Source organism: Apium graveolens, chromosome 3 (assembly GCF_009905375.1).
Source record: "Apium graveolens cultivar Ventura chromosome 3, ASM990537v1, whole genome shotgun sequence".
In the NCBI taxonomy this organism is placed as follows: domain Eukaryota; kingdom Viridiplantae; phylum Streptophyta; class Magnoliopsida; order Apiales; family Apiaceae; genus Apium; species Apium graveolens.
Genome location: NC_133649.1, coordinates 694,312 through 712,069, shown reverse-complemented (window position 1 = coordinate 712,069; position 17,758 = coordinate 694,312). Strand labels below are relative to the sequence as shown.

At 38.1% G+C, this 17,758-nt stretch overlaps 1 protein-coding gene across 1 annotated transcript; it reads left to right on the top strand.

Moving 5' to 3' along the window:
• Window positions 1-329: 329 nt before the first annotated feature.
• On the top strand, window positions 330-1,352 carry LOC141711225 (uncharacterized). The gene has a single exon (XM_074513633.1). The coding sequence runs from the start codon at window positions 330-332 to the stop codon at window positions 1,350-1,352; it is 1,023 nt and encodes a 340-aa protein (XP_074369734.1).
• Window positions 1,353-17,758: the final 16,406 nt, after the last annotated feature.

Sequence of the window (17,758 nt, the reverse complement as noted above, 5' to 3'; positions counted from 1 at the left end):
GCCAACTTGGGTTACGACAAGCCCACCACAGGCCCCCAAAAGATCATGATTTGTTGGTGCAAGTAGTAGTAGTACTTTGTCTTATAAACTAAACAGAAGTACCAAATCTCCTCGATGTGTTGCTGACCATTGCTGAAAAGGAAACCGCGAAAGAAGCTTGGGAAGCGATCAGAACTTTATGTATGGGTGCAGAGTAGGTAAAAGAGGCAAAAGTGCAAACGTTTAAAGGAGAGTTTGAGTCCCTGGTTATGAAGGAAACAGACCAGGTGGATGATTTTTGTATGAAGCTGAGTGGTATTCTCACGAACATACGAGTTCTTGGTGAAACGATGGAGGAGTCGAGTGTGGTGAGGAAGATATTGAGAGCAGTCCTGGAGAGGTTTCTGCAAATTGCCTCGAATATTGAACAATTTGCAGACATGAAGGTCTTAACAGTCGAGGAAGTAGTGGGTCGTCTCAAAGCCCACGAGGAAAGGATGAAAGGGAAGTCTGAAAGCACAAGTGGACAACTGTTGTTGACACAGGAAGAGTGGGCGAAGAGGCCGAACAAGGGTGGATTATTGACTTCTCAAAATCAAAGACAAATGGGAGGATTTGGAGTCCGTGACAGAGGTAGAAATGGTGCTCGTAATTACAGTGGAGGCAGAGGAAACTTCCAGCAACAACAATATAAAAATGAAGGAACAAACAAAGGTTACAACACTACTCGAGACAGAAGCACGGTGAAGTGTTTTAATTGTCAGGTATATGGACACTATGCCAACAAATGTAGGAAACCAAAAAGGGATAAGGAGAAAGTTAAGGAACAGACCCAGGAGTCGAACCTCACAAGATTCAAAGATGATGAATCCACACTTCTTTTAACCGAACTCCATCAGAACAAAGGTGATGTCGTACTACTGAATGAAGAGAAGGCGTTACCTAATTTTGATCAGAAGGACGGAGCTAGAGGGGATGAAAATTTGTGGTACTTGGATAACGGTGCCAGTAATCATATGACTGGACACCGTGAGAAATTCAACGATTTGAACGAAGATGTGACTGGCCAGGTACCGTTTGGTGACGGGTCAACGGTGAAAATAGAGGGGAAGGGAATAATCATCTTCAAGTGTAAAAACGGCGATAAACATGTACTCAGGGAGGTGTACTTTATTCCATCTTTGTGCAACAATATCACATCATTGGGACAACTATCGGAGGATGGGAACAAGGTGGTATTAAGTGGCGAACATTTGTGGGTATATGACGAACGTGGAATGCTGTTGATGAAGGTACGTAGATCATTACCAAGTGAAGGTTTTTTCACAGTCATATTTATACTCCTTTATACCACATGTGAGCTTTCAAGTTAGAATGCATACTTCCCATCGCTAACATTCATTCTGTTAGTGTGAATATTGAGCTTGGGAACCTTGCTATTAGAGCTGTTCACGAACCGAGCCGTTCGCGAACAAACTCGAGCTCGGCTCGTTAAGGCTCAGTTCGGCTCGGTCCGTTAAGGGCTCGAACTCGAACTCGAACACAAAAATGTGTTCGTTAAGAAAACGAGCTCGAGCCGAGCTTTTGGCATGTTCGGCTCGAGCTCGACTCGGCTCGGTTCGGCTCGAAAAAAAAATCATTTTTTTATATATATTTGATTATTATGAATTTTTTTCTGATTTTTTATAAAAAAATTTAAAATTATTGAACCATATGATTGTCAAAATATATATTTCAGTAATTTGAAAAAAATTCAGATAGTCAAAATTAATTTTTTATTTTGATATTTTAATAATTAACCAGTGATTTGACTACTACTTGTAAATAATATTTATTTCCTGATTGGTGTTTTGATTTTTTTTTTAAAAATATTTATAAATGATCCAACCATACGAATGTCAAGATCTATATATTTAAGTGATATAATAAAAAAATTAGAAAAAATGAATATATTTGGTTTGTTATTTTAACAGTTAACAGGTAGTTTGACTAGTACTTCTATTTAGTCCCATATTAATGTTTCGATTTTTTAAATTTTTTTTATGAATAATCCAACCGTACAGATGTTAAAATCTATTAATTTTAGTGATATGACAAAATTTTTAGAAATAAATAAATATATTTGGTTTGTTATTTTAACAGTCAACCAGTGTTTTGACCTATACTTGTAACTAGTGTTTAGTCTCGTATTATTGTTTCGATTTTTTTAAAAATATTTATGAATGATCCAACCGTACGGATGTTAAGATCTTTATATTTTAGTGATATGATAAAAATTTTAGAAAAAAATAAATTTAGTTTGTTTGTTATTTTGATAATCAACCAATGGTTTGAATAGTACTTGTAACTAGTGTTTAGTCTCATATTAATATTTCAATTTTTTTTAAATAATTATGAATGATCCAACCGTACGGATTTTAAGATATATATATATTTTAGTGATATGACAAAATTTTTAGAAAAAAATAAATGTATTTGGTTTGTTATTTTAACAGTCAACCGATGTTTTGACCTATACTTATAACTAGTGTTTAGTCTCGTATTATTGTTTCAATTTTTTTAAAAATATTTATGAATGATCCACCGTACGGATGTTAAGATCTATATATTTTAGTGATATGATAAAAAATTTAGAAAAAAATAAATATATTTGATTTATTATTTTAACAGTCAACCAGTGTTTTAACCTATGCTTGTAACTAGTGTTTAGTCTCGTATTATTGTTTCGATTTTTTTAAAAATATTTATGAATGATCCAACCGTACGGATGTTAAGATATATATATTTTAGTGATATGAAAAAAAATTTAGAAAAAAATAAATGTATTTGGTTTGTTATATTGACAGTTAACCGGTGTTTTGACCTATACTTATAACTAGTGTTTAGTCTCGTATTATTGTTTCGATTTTTTTAAAAATATTTATGAATGATCCAACCATACGGATGTTAAGATCTATATATTTTAGTGATATGTAAAAATTTTAGAAAAAAATAAATTTAGTTTGTTTGTTATTTTGATAATCAACCAATGGTTTGAACAATACTTGTAATTAGTGTTTAGTCTCATATTAATATTTCAATTTTTTTAAAAATAATTATGAATGATCCAAACATACGGATGTTAATATATATATATATATATTAGTGATATGACAAAATTTTTAGAAAAAAATAAATGTATTTGGTTTTTTATTTTGACAGTCAATCGGTGTTTTGACCTATACTTATAACTAGTGTTTAGTCTCGTATTATTGTTTCAATTTTTTTAAAAATATTTATGAATGATCCAACCGTACGGATATTAAGATCTATATATTTTAGTGATATAAAATTTAGAAAAGAATAAATTTATTGTGTTTGTTATTTTGATAATCAACCAATGGTTTGAACAGTACTTGTAACTAGTGTTTAGTCTTATATTAATATTTCATTTTTTTTAAAAAATAATTATGAATGATCCAACCGTACGGATGTTAAGATATATATATATATATATATATATATATATATATATATATTTTGGTGATATGACAAAATATTTAGAAAATAATAAAAGTATTTGGTTTGTTATTTCAACAATCAACCAGTGTTTTGACCAGAATTTTTTACTTCAGCTCGGCTCGGTTCGTTTTGATGGAGAAAACTCGTGGTTTGAACAGTACTTGTAACTAGTGTTTAGTCTCATATTAGTATTTCAATTTTTTTATAAATAATTATGAATGATCCAACCGTACGGATGTTAAGATATATATATATATATATATTAGTGATATGACAAAATTTTTTGAAAAAAATAAATGTATTTGGTTTGTTATTTTGACAGTCAACCGGTGTTTTGACCTACACTTATAACTAGTGTTTAGTCTCGTATTATTGTTTCGATTTTTTTAAAAATAATTATGAATGATCCAACCGTACGGATGTTAAGATCTATATATTTTAGTGATATGATAAAAAATTTAGAAAAAAATAAATTTATTTAGTTTGTTATTTTGATAATCAACCAATGGTTTGAACAATACTTGTAACTAGTGTTTAGTCTTACATTAATATTTCATTTTTTTAAAAAAATAATTATGAATGATCCAACCGTACGGATGTTAAGATCAATATATTTTGGTGATATGACAAAATTTTTTGAAAATAATAAAAGTATTTGGTTTGTTATTTCAACAGTCAACCAGTGTTTTGACCATAATTTTTTACTTCAGCTCGGCTCGGTTCGTTTTGATGGAGAAAACTCGTGTTCGGCTCGGCTCGATTTTGTTCGATAAAAACTCGTGTTCGGCTCGTTCGTTTACGAGCTCGAGCTCGAACTCGAACACGGTTTTCTGTTCGTTAAGAAGGCTCGGCTCAACTCGGCTCGGTTCGTCAGAAAAAAATTAAAGCTCGGCTCGGTTCGAGTAAAACTCGGCTCGGCTCGGTTTCGTTAACAACTCTACTTAGCTATTAACTCCTTAATACTCTCGGTTAAAGTTTATCTCGAAGACTTGGTGAAAGAAGGTGACTCGGACTTAAATTTTTTTACCCTTTTTCAAGAAGCTGTACAAAATCTGCTTGATAGTTTGTTACACTTATCCCAGTCAAATTTCTTCTCTCCGTGTTTTCGAGAGAAGTGCTTCTTGATACCAGTCAAATTTCCAAGAATTCTTGAGGGATGGTGATGGACACAGTCACACAATTACGTTCGGGGCATATATTTATATACCTTTCTCCTCATCACTTCCTGGTTAACCTTTTGCCTTGAGCTTCCAGAGCAGGCCTCTCCCCAAGTTTTGCTCTCTCTGAAAATATCTATGTTGTCGACATCGTATACTGGCAGAAAATTTAAGAATATAAATTAAAGTAGAGATTACATTAGGTTTATAATTATATCCTTTTTCATAAATTTCAAAACTTCTGTTCTGCTTGGAATATGTAATCTCACCTGAAAATTTAGGATCTAAAAAAGGAAATTTTAAACTTCTATTCTATTTCGAATATGTAATCTCACCTAAAATTTTTGATCTTAAAAAAGGAATTTTTGTTTTTAATATTAATATTTATATTTGAGGAGCTCTAAAAAAAGATAAATATGATTCGAGCGATTCTAAAGTTCTGGGGATTTTCCTTTATATATTATTATATTAAGATTAAGATTAAGATTAAGATTAAGATAAGATAAGACAAGACTAGTTGATAACCCGTGCGAAATACGGCCCGAGTTTATTTGTTAATTTATTTAAATAATTTTTAAAAATCATAAGAATATAAGTGCTCTGTCAAAATTTCTAATTTTTACTCAGAAAATCTAACCAAAACTATTAAGTATGATATTTGTGTTATGATTATAATAAAAAGATTATAATTATTATACGATTTCAAAAAAAATATTATTTCATTAAAATATACTATTGAGTCATATGAGAAATAGGATTACTGAGTTGAAATTAATATAAGAATTGCAATTAAAAAGGAGTAGAATAGAACATATAATATTATATGTCATATAAAAAGTAAAAGAAGAATAAAAATTATACATTAAGAGTTATAATGAAATTCAAAAAGGGTAAAATCAAAAATTGATGAAACCAAACACGTATATATTATATTGAATTATCAATACACGAGGGAATTAAGAACACAAAGGTTAAAACCAAAAGAATGAAACGAAAATAAAATCAAACTTAATAGGTAGAAATATAAGTAAACAAAAATAAAATTAAACTCAATATACGACATGTAGAAGTATAAGATAAAAAAAAATCAAATTTAATAGAATCATAATACATGGAGAAGTATAACATAAATAAATGGTGTAATCAAAAGTTTAGTAGAATTAAAAAACATACAAAAATAGAATTATAAGATATACATGAATGAATGAATAAGTGAAACCAAAAGTTGGTGGTATCAAAAAATTGGTGAAACCAAAATTAATAGTACCATTTAAAAAGGGGTTTCGCTTCTTAATAAATTATTATTATTATATTTTAAATTCAAAGGAGGTAATAAATATTAATATTCTTTTCCTACTTCAAATATGGTAAATTATATATAATAATTGGAATAAAATCTAATCTGGTTTAACTTTTATTTTGATTATCTTATCTTAAGACCGTGTGAGATCTGATTAATCAAATAATCTAAAAATCCTTTCAAGAACAAAATTTTATATTATTATTTATAAAGATATAAATAAATTCTCATATTTAAATCACGTCAATAACTAACATTATATAATTATTTATGTAGTGATAAGTAAAGTACATCATTCAAGTATGTCAATTATATACTATTTTACATATTATTTGATCATATCTTAAAATTATACATAATCCAATTTATTTTTTTTGTTAGAAAAGCGTGTGACTTTATTCATTCAAATCTTCCAACAATACATGATAAAAATTGGAGTGGACATCCCCCACTCTCCAAATACTATCAGCTATTGAACTACTGTGTCTCGCTAAATAGTGAGCTACTTTATTAGCGGATGTTTAACAAATCTAAAACAAATGTTTTTATGTTGTAAACTGGTAATCAAGTCACGACACTCTTGAATCACCCTTCCTAAGTAAGATAGACCAGGCGACGAGCTCCTTATGGCCTGAACCAGCTGTAAGCAATCAGATTCGACAGTTGTGTCCTTGTTGGTGTTCTTCATTGCCCAGCTCAATGCTTCTTTAATTCCAAAAGCTTCTGCTAATTTCGGAGTAACACACCCTTGTCTACAAGTTGATCTTGCTTCGACCAATCTCCCTTCATGATCTTGGACTACAATAGCATGACTGAATCTACCTGTATCTGTAAAAATGGTTGCGTCTGCATTGATCTTGATACTATTAACTGATGGCTTGTGCCAGTGTCCGTCTCCATCTTTCTAAGTCATGAACCCCATGAATGGATCAAAAGTTCTGTCTTGGACACTTCTCCACTGATCAAGAATAGAAGCTGCAGATCTTACCACCTATGTTGTTGTCAGGCTGCGTTGATTCCAAACTAAGTCATTGCGTTGTTTCCATAACATCCAGCATGTGACTGCTGTAATGTGGGCTTGTTCCTTTTCTTGTTGCTAAAGTACCAAGTGAAAGCACTGTAGAAAAGAGTTATACTCACCAGTGATTAAATGGCCTTGTATTTGAGACCAACAGTTTGTAGCAAATGAACACTCCACCAGAGTGTGCAGAGCTGTTTCGTTACTGGCATTACATGTTGGACATACTGCACTAACCGGAACTCTTTTTGACTGAAGCTGATCCTTTGTTGGTAGGGTATTTGTAGCTGCACGCCACAAGAATATTTTGATCTTCGAGGGAATTTTCAAGTTCCATAGATTCCTCCAAAACCCTGAGTTAGGATTTCGTTCATGGCTTTGTTTGAGTTCTTGTATAAGAGCGTACGCACTCTTGACTGAATAGTCTCCCATCTTTTCTTTCCTCCAGTACCATGTATCTTCGGTTTCATTATTAAGAGGAATCGTCATGATGAGCTGTGCATCTCGACTTTCAAAAACATCTCTAAGGAGGTCTATGTCCCAGTTATTATCTGAATCCTTAAGAGAACTAACCCTTTGGCCTTGCAGAGTAGGGTAACGAGTGTGAACATTGGGGTCATGCTCACTGGGAAGCCATGGATCCTCTATGATGTTAATCGACTCTCCACTGCCAACTTTGCATCCCACCCCCTGTCGTAACAGATTTTGAGATTCTAAAATGCTACGCCAAATGTAACTTGGATTGCTTCCAATTTTTGCATTTAGGAAAGAACCAGTTGGGTAGTATCTTGCTTTAAAACTTTACTGACCAGTTTTTCAGGGTGGTGTAGCAGTCTCCACCCTTGCTTGCCCAGAAGTGCGATGTTGAAGTCGCGTAAATTTCGAAAACCCATACCACCTGAGGCTTTACTTCTGCTGAGGTTCGACCAACTTAGCCAATGAATGCACTTATCTTTTTTCGAGTTTGTTTGCCACTAGAAACGACACATAGTTCTTTCCAAGTCTTGGCATAGCGATGAAGGCAGTAAGAATACTCCCATTGTGTAGTTTGGAAGCGATTGTGCCACTGTTTTTAAAAGAATCTCTTTGCCTCCTTTTGTTAGAATCTTTTTGTCCCATCCTTGTGTATGATTCTGCAGTCCCTCTTTTAAAAAACCAAATAATGCAGACTTGTTTCTCCCGATTATATTTGGTAGACCCAGGTAAGAGGTGTGTTCAGTAGCCTGTTGGAAGTGCAGGTGCTGACATAATTTTGCCTTCAACCATTCCGGAGAATTTTTGCTAAAGAAGATCGAAGATTTCCTCTCATTTATTTGTTGTCCTGAAGCAGCTTCAAAAAGGTTCAGAAGCTGGAGAATATAATCTGCACTCTCTTTATTTTCTTTACAGAATAGATATGAATCATCGGCGAAGAACATGTGTGAGATAGGAGGAGCTGTGCGAGCTACTTTAATACCTTTGATGAGTTTTCGTCTTTCATAATCCTTTATTAAAGCTGAGAGACCTTCCATACAGATGAGAAACAAATATGATGACAAGGGGTCTCCTTGCCTGAGACCCCGTTCTGGCGTAATAGAACCAAAGTTTCTCCCTGCATGAGCTATATGATACTGCACGGATGACATACATGTCATGAATAATTGATTTACCTTGTGACTAAATCCCAGCTTCAAAAGCACTGCCTCAAGGAAACTCCATTCGACCTGGTCATATGCTTTGGACATGTCCAATTTCAGTGCCATCCAACAATTTTTGCCTTGCTGCTTTCTCTTCATATAATGCATAACTTCGAAGGCCACCATTATATTGTCAGTGATAAGTCTACCAGGGATAAAAGCACTCTGAGTGTCTGAAATTATTGAGTCGATCACTGACTTCATTCTGTTTGCAAGAACCTTAGATATGATCTTGTACATGACATTGCACAAGGAGATGGGGTGAATATCTGTCATATATTCTGGGTTCTGTTTCTTTGGAATGAGCGCAATATTGGTATGCCTTAACTGCTCGAGGAGTTCGCCTGTAGCAAAAAAGTGTTTGACAATACCAGTAATATCTGATTTAACTATATTCCAGCATTTTTGAAAAAAACCAGGAGTCATACCATCCGGTCCCGGAGATTTATCCGGGTGCATGTGGAACAGCGCTGCTTTGATCTCTTTTTCTTCTACCTCGGCTAACAGCTGCAAATTCTGGTCTTCAGTGATTTTTGTTGACAAGCTGTTAAGTACCTCATCCCATTCCGTTTCTGTGGCCGTGAACACACGGCTGAAGTAGTCTGTTATAGTTTCCATACATAATCCAATTAAAATTATAATCATACAATTATTTATATTATATTTTCACTAAAATTATAAAATATGTAATATAAATTAAAATATATAGACATTAACTGCAACAGGATGTAAGCTAGTATTTGTAATATACTTAAAATCCAAAAATTCTCCCGATAAAAAAGTTGGGCGCGTATTTTAATCCGTCGTAATTGACCTATTTTATTGTATTGGAAAAAAGATGGGAAATACGGCGCCGGGATTCTCGGATTCTACTTTATAAATAGAAATAGAATAGGACATTTAGTCTAAACAATATATGTATGTCTAAATTTCAGCAGCACAACGTAAATTAGGTTTAGCATACATATGCATCCAATGGCCTCCGAGCAACAGATCAGGTATTCACTATAACAAAAATGATTAAATTCCACCAACTAAAATCCACCGACCTTAAATTCCACCGATTTCGGTGGAATTTATGGTCAACTAGAATTTTCTTTGACTAATGAATAAAAGCAACCGTTTTTGGTAGAATTTATGGTCGGTGGATTTTAATCGGTGGAATTTAAATTCGGTCAATTTTAGTCGGTGGAATTTAATGTTATTACTAGCCACATGGTTTGTGTTCATTGAGTAAAAACAGGATACACGGATTATGAAACTACAATCAATCTGCAGCCATTGATCAAGTAAGGAAGAAAAACATTCAATGGTTGAATAACACAATAGTCCATATATCTTCTTCATTGTCTGCCTTAGTTTTTCTCCTTCTCTAATTCTCTCTCGTAACTCAACAACTCTCGTCTTCGTGCCCTTACACCTCAGTTTCCTCTAAAAAATTTCCTAGCCTCCATACACACATAAACATCCCTTAATTTTCTTATCTTAATAGACACAAGCATGACATGTAAATGTGTATACATGTAAGTCCACTTACAAGAAAGAAAAATGATAAGATGAGAGGAATATTATGCCGACACTAGTAACAATTTCAAAAAGATTACTGCCGGCATCTTGAATATAAGGAAGCTCACTGCTGGCGTCATGGATATAAGGAAACTCGTGTGCGTCTTGAAAAGAATAAGACATATAAAGTTGTATTAGAAATCTGGATATTAATCCTTTGTAGACTGCTTGTTGAGTCTATCGTTCGATGCAGGTCTGTTTGCAAATCATGGCTTAATCTTATTGGCACCAGTTTCTTCGTTAATACTCATCTCAACTATCAAAAAACTTCTCCACACGCAAACAAGTACATGATAGGGTATAAGAGACCCGGATAGGCGTCAATCTGGACTAGAGGAATACAGGCTCAACTGACCTGCTAAGACCCCCCTCCCCCAGGCCAATCAAGCATAAGAGCCCAGGCCCGGATCCATCCTATTGCCCGGATCCGGATCCACCTGCATACCCGGATCCGGATCGGAGCCAAAACCGCCGTGAGGCAGCAAACACATGCACATCCCACAACCCGCCAAGGAAGGGTACGTGGGCACGTGACTATGACATCTATCAACAACCAACACACTAGACAAGAACGACGCGTGTCAGAAGGCCTTAGGACACTCTGGAGGTAGTCCTCCCCTGGACACGTGTAAGCAATCCGCCCAAGCCAGGCGTCCTCCGCTCCCAAGATCCGACGACCCAGATTTAGAGGTAACTACCCCTAAACCCTACCTTGGGGCTATATATACCCCCAAGACTGAAGGGTTTAGGGGTCGGAAAATATTCACTCTTGCACATTCACACTCTCTCATATAGTCATAAACACACATCAGCCATCACATATACACATCCATACACACACACAGCAGCCTCTACATTACATACATACATCTTCATCCTCTCCAAAAATCTGTTCTTATTCTTACACCGGAGGCGCCGTGGGAGCCAAACCCCCCTTCCGGTGTTATTTTGCAGGCGCCCAACCAGCAGGTACACCTCATCCACGCACAGAAGGTCCAGAAACGCCGTCGGACGGAGCCGCCCGCTCACCGGAGTTATCATTTGGCGCTAGAAGGAGGGGGCTCCATCCTTGGGTCTCGGTGCCCCTGGATTCATCTTCATCAGCAAACTCTCGAGAGAGTCCCCTTTTAAACCTGTAAGAACATAAACAACCAAACCCTTTCTTGAATATGAATGTTCATTTTAGCCACGTTTGTATGAGTTTGTTACTTTAGGCCACGTTTGTGTGAGCCCGCTCTTGTTTGTTAAGTTTTGGTTGTTTAAAGTTTGATAATCTTGATAGTCTTGAAGCCTGGGGTTTAATAGTCTTGGTAATTTTAAAACCCAGAACTGTTTTAGCTTGCTTATTTTCTTTTGTGTTCTAGAGCCTGCTGTTCTTGTTTGGTATTATTGTTAGAAAAGCCCAGAAAGTTTGTTTTCTGTTATTCTGGAATTTTTTTGTAGTCTTCAAAAAGGCAACCTCAGATCCACATTTGTAGCCTCAAATCTTGGTCAGTTGTTTGTACAATTGTGGTAATGGCAAGAGCAGGAAAAAGTACGGCTGGTAGGCCCTCCGCTAGTACCCATATTCAGGATCAAGACCCCTCTCAAGTTCAAGAACCTGGAGGAGACAGGGAGACCTTCCAGGAGCAACCACTGACGCAGCATACCCCGGTCAGGGATGCTAGAAATGTCATAGAGCACAATCAGTACAAGTACACCAATGTTCCAGTTGCAGAGGAGCATATGGCTAACTTAACAAGCCATGAACTTGCTGAAGCAATCAGGCTCTACATAGATGAACAAGCCCGGGCTCAGATAGAATTTGAACAAGATGATGAGCAAGAAGAGTCCGGGGATTCTCAGTAATCCAGGAGATCTGTCTTCGACCGAATTGGGGCTAAGGCAAAGAAGAATCAAAAAGAGCCTAATAAGAAGGAGACAGAAGCAACCAGAAAGAAAAAGTTAGAAGAAATCAGAGAAAAGATAAGAAATGAAGAAGAGGAAAAGCTGGAGCAAAAAATTCAGAAAAGAATGCAGCTGGAGGAGGAGAGGCTCCTAGCTAAAACCAGAGGTAAAAGAACTAGGAGGGACCCTACCCCCGAACTTATTTCTGATGACGAAGAAGAGGGTCAGAAAGATCTCAAAGACATGATTTACGAGCTCCAGAGAAAAATGGAGAAAGATTCCGGGTTGGAAGTTGGGGAGACCCTCACGCCCTTCAGTCACTCCCTAGAAGCCATCCCTCGACAGAAAAATCTCAAACACTAAAACTTCGACTCTTTCAATGGATTGGGGGATCCGGAAGAGCACCTCAACTACTTTGAACAGATAGCTCAGATATACTATTACAATGATTTGACGAAATCCAGATTCTTCGCCTCGACCCTCAAAGGGGGGGCTTAAAGATGGTTCAGCAGAATCCCATCAAGAAGCATCCACTCCTGGAAAGAATTCAGAGGAGCCTTCCTTAGAAGATTTAGAGCCAATAAAACACATGAAATGCACATGTGCCACCTGGAGACAATCCGCCAGTATGATAACGAATCACTCTCAGCCTATATGCGGAGGTTCCAGGAAGCCATCAACAAAGTTTTGAATCTCGATGAAAGGGAGGCTCTAAGCATATTTCGAAGAAACCTGGATCCAGAACACAATGAGAGGTATATTGTGGAATTGATAAACAAAGAGCCCCAAAGCCTGACCGCGGCTTATTCTATGGCAGCCCGGTTCATAAAAGAAACAGATGTTCTCCAGGCGATGAGAATGACTCGGAATGGAGGAAACAGGAACAAATCTTCTGATGACCGGCCGAAAGGGGGTTACCATCAGGAGAAAAAGTTCAAACAAAGCAACCAAACCCAGCAAACAAATGTTGTACAAAACACCCCAATATTCCAAAGATTGGGCCCTAAAACAGAATCCAAAAGTGATCCCGGTCCACCTAGGCAGGCAAGGGAGCCTAGGCAAGAGCCAGAGTGGACACCACTAAACAGGACCCGGGAAGAGATACTGAAGGAGATCAAGGGAAATCCATTCTACTATCCTCCAAAGCCAACGCAGACTCCGCCAGAGAGCAGGCCTTACAATAAGCAGTGCGACTATCATGAAACCCATGGACACAAGACTGAAAATTGTCTCTCTTTAAAATATTTCATTGAAAACCAAGTCAAGAAAGGCAACCTCAATCAATACATCTCAAGGGAGAAAAACCAGAGAGAAGAAAGGCAAAAAAAGGTAACAATGTGGTAAATGTGGTCCTGGGAGGTTCACACTCTCCCCCTAGGATCCCGGGCTCAGGAGATGAGGTGTTCTCCATTCAATCCTACCTGGAGATGATCATCTCATTCAGCAGCAAGGATTATGAAGGGGTCAACCCGAATCACAACGAAGCCTTGGTGGTAACACTTGATATTTTTGACAACGAAGTGAGAAGGATGCTGATTAATAACGGATCTTCAGTGAACATACTCTTCAAACATACTGTGGACAGGATGAAGCTTGGGAGCGTACGCTCCAATGAATGCCAAGAGGACCCTCTGTATGGGTTCGGGAACAACTTGGTCCCGATCCAGGGAACTTTATACCTGCCAGTCATATTTGGATCGGGCTCAAACCAAGTTACCCATGTGATAAAGTTCTACGTGATCAACACTCCTTCATCCTACAACGGCATAATCGGGCGCTCAGCCCTGACCAGGATCCAAGAAATCACCTCAATATCATATTTGAAAATCAAATTCCCAACCCCAACCGAGGTAGGAGAAATCAAGGGAGACTATGAGGTAGCTGAAAGATGTTATAGCCAGGCTTTGGTAATGGCTGAGACCCATCAAGACAACAAGAGAAAGGCCGTGGTACTCCGGAAACAGCAAAGTATTAAGAAACATCGCCCCCACTCAAGGAACGATGCGAGAAAAGAAGTTCAGATCATAGAGTCTCTCTCAAATCCAAAAGCAACCAAACCAAGCTCAGAAGAGCAAAAAAGCAACCAAGTCACAGAAGGGATTGAATTGAGCCTAGGCCTTGGCTAAACCAACCCTACTGTGCAAGCAACCAACCCAGAAAAAATTGGAGAAAGAAACATAAAGAGATGACAGCCCAGGCTCAGATTTATATGAAGAAGAATACAGAGACTCAGATCCAACATATGGTATCAAATATGGATCAATCCAAGATAGAGGCAGCTGTTGAAACAGAAACAATTCTGATCAATACAGACGATCCTTCCAAAAAGATAAAGATAGGATTCGGGCTCGAGGCTAATTTCAGAAAAGACCTGGTTTCGCTACTCCAAGGCTACTCTGACATATTCGCTTGGACCCCAAGAGACATGCCCGGGTTGGATGAATCCATAGTGATGCATAGCTTGGACGTCAACCCAGAGAGGAAGCCAGTAAAGCAAAAGAGAAGAAATTTTGCCCCGGAAAGGCAGAAAGTAATCGATGAAGAAATTGAGAAACTACTCAAAGCCGAAATAATATGCGAAGTCAAGTACCCGGAATGGATGGAAAATGTAGTGATGGTGAAAAAAGCAAACGGAAAATGGAGAATGTGTATCGATTACACAGACTTGAACAGTGCATGCCCCAAAGACCCCTACCCCTTGCCAAATATTGATCAATTGATCGACGCGACTTCTGGGCACGTAATGCTAAGTTTCATGGATGCCTACTCGGGGTACAACCAGATTAAGATGAATCCCAAGGATATCCTAAAGACAGCCTTCATCACCCACATGGCGGTCTATGCCTACGTGATGCTACCTTTCGGATTGACTAATGCGGGAACAACATATCAAAGAGTAATGAATAAAATCTTCAAAGACCAGATTGGAAAGAACCTGGAATCATATGTCGATGACATGATTGCAAAGTCTACAAGCATCCCCGGGCACATAGGAGACCTGAGAGAATGCTTCGACAACTTGAGAAAGTACTCACTCAGGCTCAATCCAGAAAAATGTACATTCGGAGTAGGGGAAGGAAAATTTCTTGGATTCATGATAAGCAACCGAGGAATTGAAGCCAACCCAGAAAAGATAAAGGAAATCCAAGAGATGAAGGCTCCCAGAATGCAAAAAGATGTGCAGAAGCTAGCAGGATCACTAGCTGCACTCAGAAGATTCATCTCCAAGCTAGCTGAAAGATGTCTGCCCTTCTCTGACCTGTTAAAAGGAGCAACCAACAAGAGAGAAGTTAATTGGAGTCCGGAATGTTAAAGCGCATTCGAAGAAATCAAAAGGTACCTTTCTCAACCCCCTGTGTTAACCAAAGCTCAACCCGGGGAGCCCCTATCTCTTTACCTGTCAGCAGGGGCCCTGGCAGTTGGAGCAGCCTTGATCAGGGAAGAGAATGGCAAACAGCGACCAGTTTATTATGTGAGCCAAGTGCTAAAAGATGCGGAGACCCGATACCCGAAGCTAGAAAAGTTTGCTTTCGCCTTGGTCACAGCATCCAGAAAGCTCAGACACTACTTCCAGGGAAGGGAGATACGGGTTGTAACTAACCAACCCTTAAGGAAGATAATACACAAGCCCGATGTCTCAGGGAGGTTGGTAAATTGGGCAGTTGAGCTAAGTCAGTTCAATCTGAGTTTTATTCCTAGAACAGCAATCAAAGCCCAAGCTCTAGCTGATTTCATCATAGAATGCAATTTCCCAGAAGAAGAGCCCGTGCCCATGAGCATTGACCCCGAGAGAAACACAAATCAAGAAACAGAAGCCTGGGCTCTCAAAGTTGATGGTTCTTCAACCAATGAAAGATCAGGAGCCGGGTTCATCCTAAAGAGCCCAGAAGGATTCACAATCCAAACAGAAATCTCATTTGGCTTTTCAGCAACAAACAACCAGGCAGAATACGAGGCCTTGATTGCAGGATTGAAGCTAGCAAGAACACTCGGGATCCAGGATCTTAAAATCTACAGCGACTCCCAGATCGTGGTAAAGCAAACAAATGGCGAGTACATAGCCAAGGATCCAGTTCTAGCCAAGTACCAGGCTCTGGTCCAAAGCTACCTCGCCTCCATACCAAAAATCCAAGTCATCCAAATATGCAGAGAGGAGAATTCAGAAGCTGACTCCCTATCTAAACTTGTTCAAAATTCATCAGACCTGGATTGCTCCGTCTACTTCGAAGAATTGCAGAAACCAAGCATAGAGTCTGAAGAAGTCATGGAAATAGACAACAGCCCAAATTGGATGACTCCATTTATCAATTACCTGGAGAAGGGAGAGCTCCCAGAGGATAAAGGGAAGGCTCAAAGATTAAAAGCAAAAGCTTCAAAATTCTTCATTGAAGTGGGTACACTCTATCGTCGGACCTTCTCCTTCCCGATCCTGAAGTGCATAGGCCCAGGAGAGGCACAGTACTGTCTTATGGAAGTTCATGAAGGAATATGCGGGGATCATATGTCCGCGAAGGCCCTAGCACACAAAATCATAAGACAAGGATACTACTGGCCAACTATTCACCAGGATGCAATAGAATTTGTGAAAAAGTGCAAGGAATGTCAGTTATTCAGCAATGTCAGCCGAATGAGCCCAGTCCTACCCTCCTCAGTCTTGTCACCAATCCCATTTGCTGTATGGGGCATTGATATCATGGGACACTTCCCCAGAGCCAGAGGAGACCTCAGGTACTTACTAGTATCAATTGATTATATAACAAAATGGGTAGAAGCAAAAGCAATGAGAACAATAAACCAACAAGATTGTACCAGGTTCATGGATAACATTCTGATGAGATTCGGGATCCCGAGAGTACTAGTCTCAGACAACGGACCACAATTCGTTGGTTCAGAATTCGAATCCTACCTTCAAGAACGGGGTATCCGGCACAAGAAGTCATCTGTAGCCTACCCTCAAGGGAATGGCCAAGTTGAAGTAACCAATCGTATACTTCTCAGGGGGGATAGAGAAGAGACTCAGGGAAAGCAAAACCAAATGGCCAGAAGAATTGCCCAATGTACTCTGGGCATACAGAACAAGCCCAAGAACAAGCACAGGAGAAACCCCCTTCAAGCTGGCTTATGGAACTGAAGCCATGCTACCAATTGAACTAGGATCCCCCTCCCATCGAGCAATCAACTTTGATGAGATAGCAAATGAGGAGGGGCTGAGAACGAATATTGAGCTAATTGATGAAGTCCGAGACCAGGCAGTTGCAAGAATGGAAAAGTATAAGCAGAAAACAAGAGAGCACTTCAGCAAGAAGTACCGGGTCAAAAACTTTCAAGTTGGAGACCTGGTCCTTCGAGACACGGAAGCTTCAGACCCCACCAACACTGGGAAGCTAATGCCAAAGTGGGAAGGTCCATACAAAGTCAAGGAAGTTCTAAGGCCAGGAACATACAAGCTCATGAACATGTATGAGTCTGAAGTACCAAATACATAGCATGGACTCAGGCTCAGAAAGTTTTACCAGTAGAAAAAGCAACTGAAAGCAACCAGAACTTGTAGCCTATGGCAAGCAACCAATCCATGATCCTGAATTTTGTATGAAAAAATTTACAAATCAATGAAAAGAATTTTCCTTTCTTAGAAAGTTATTACTTTTAAATTACCAGTTATGGAAGCAAAAAA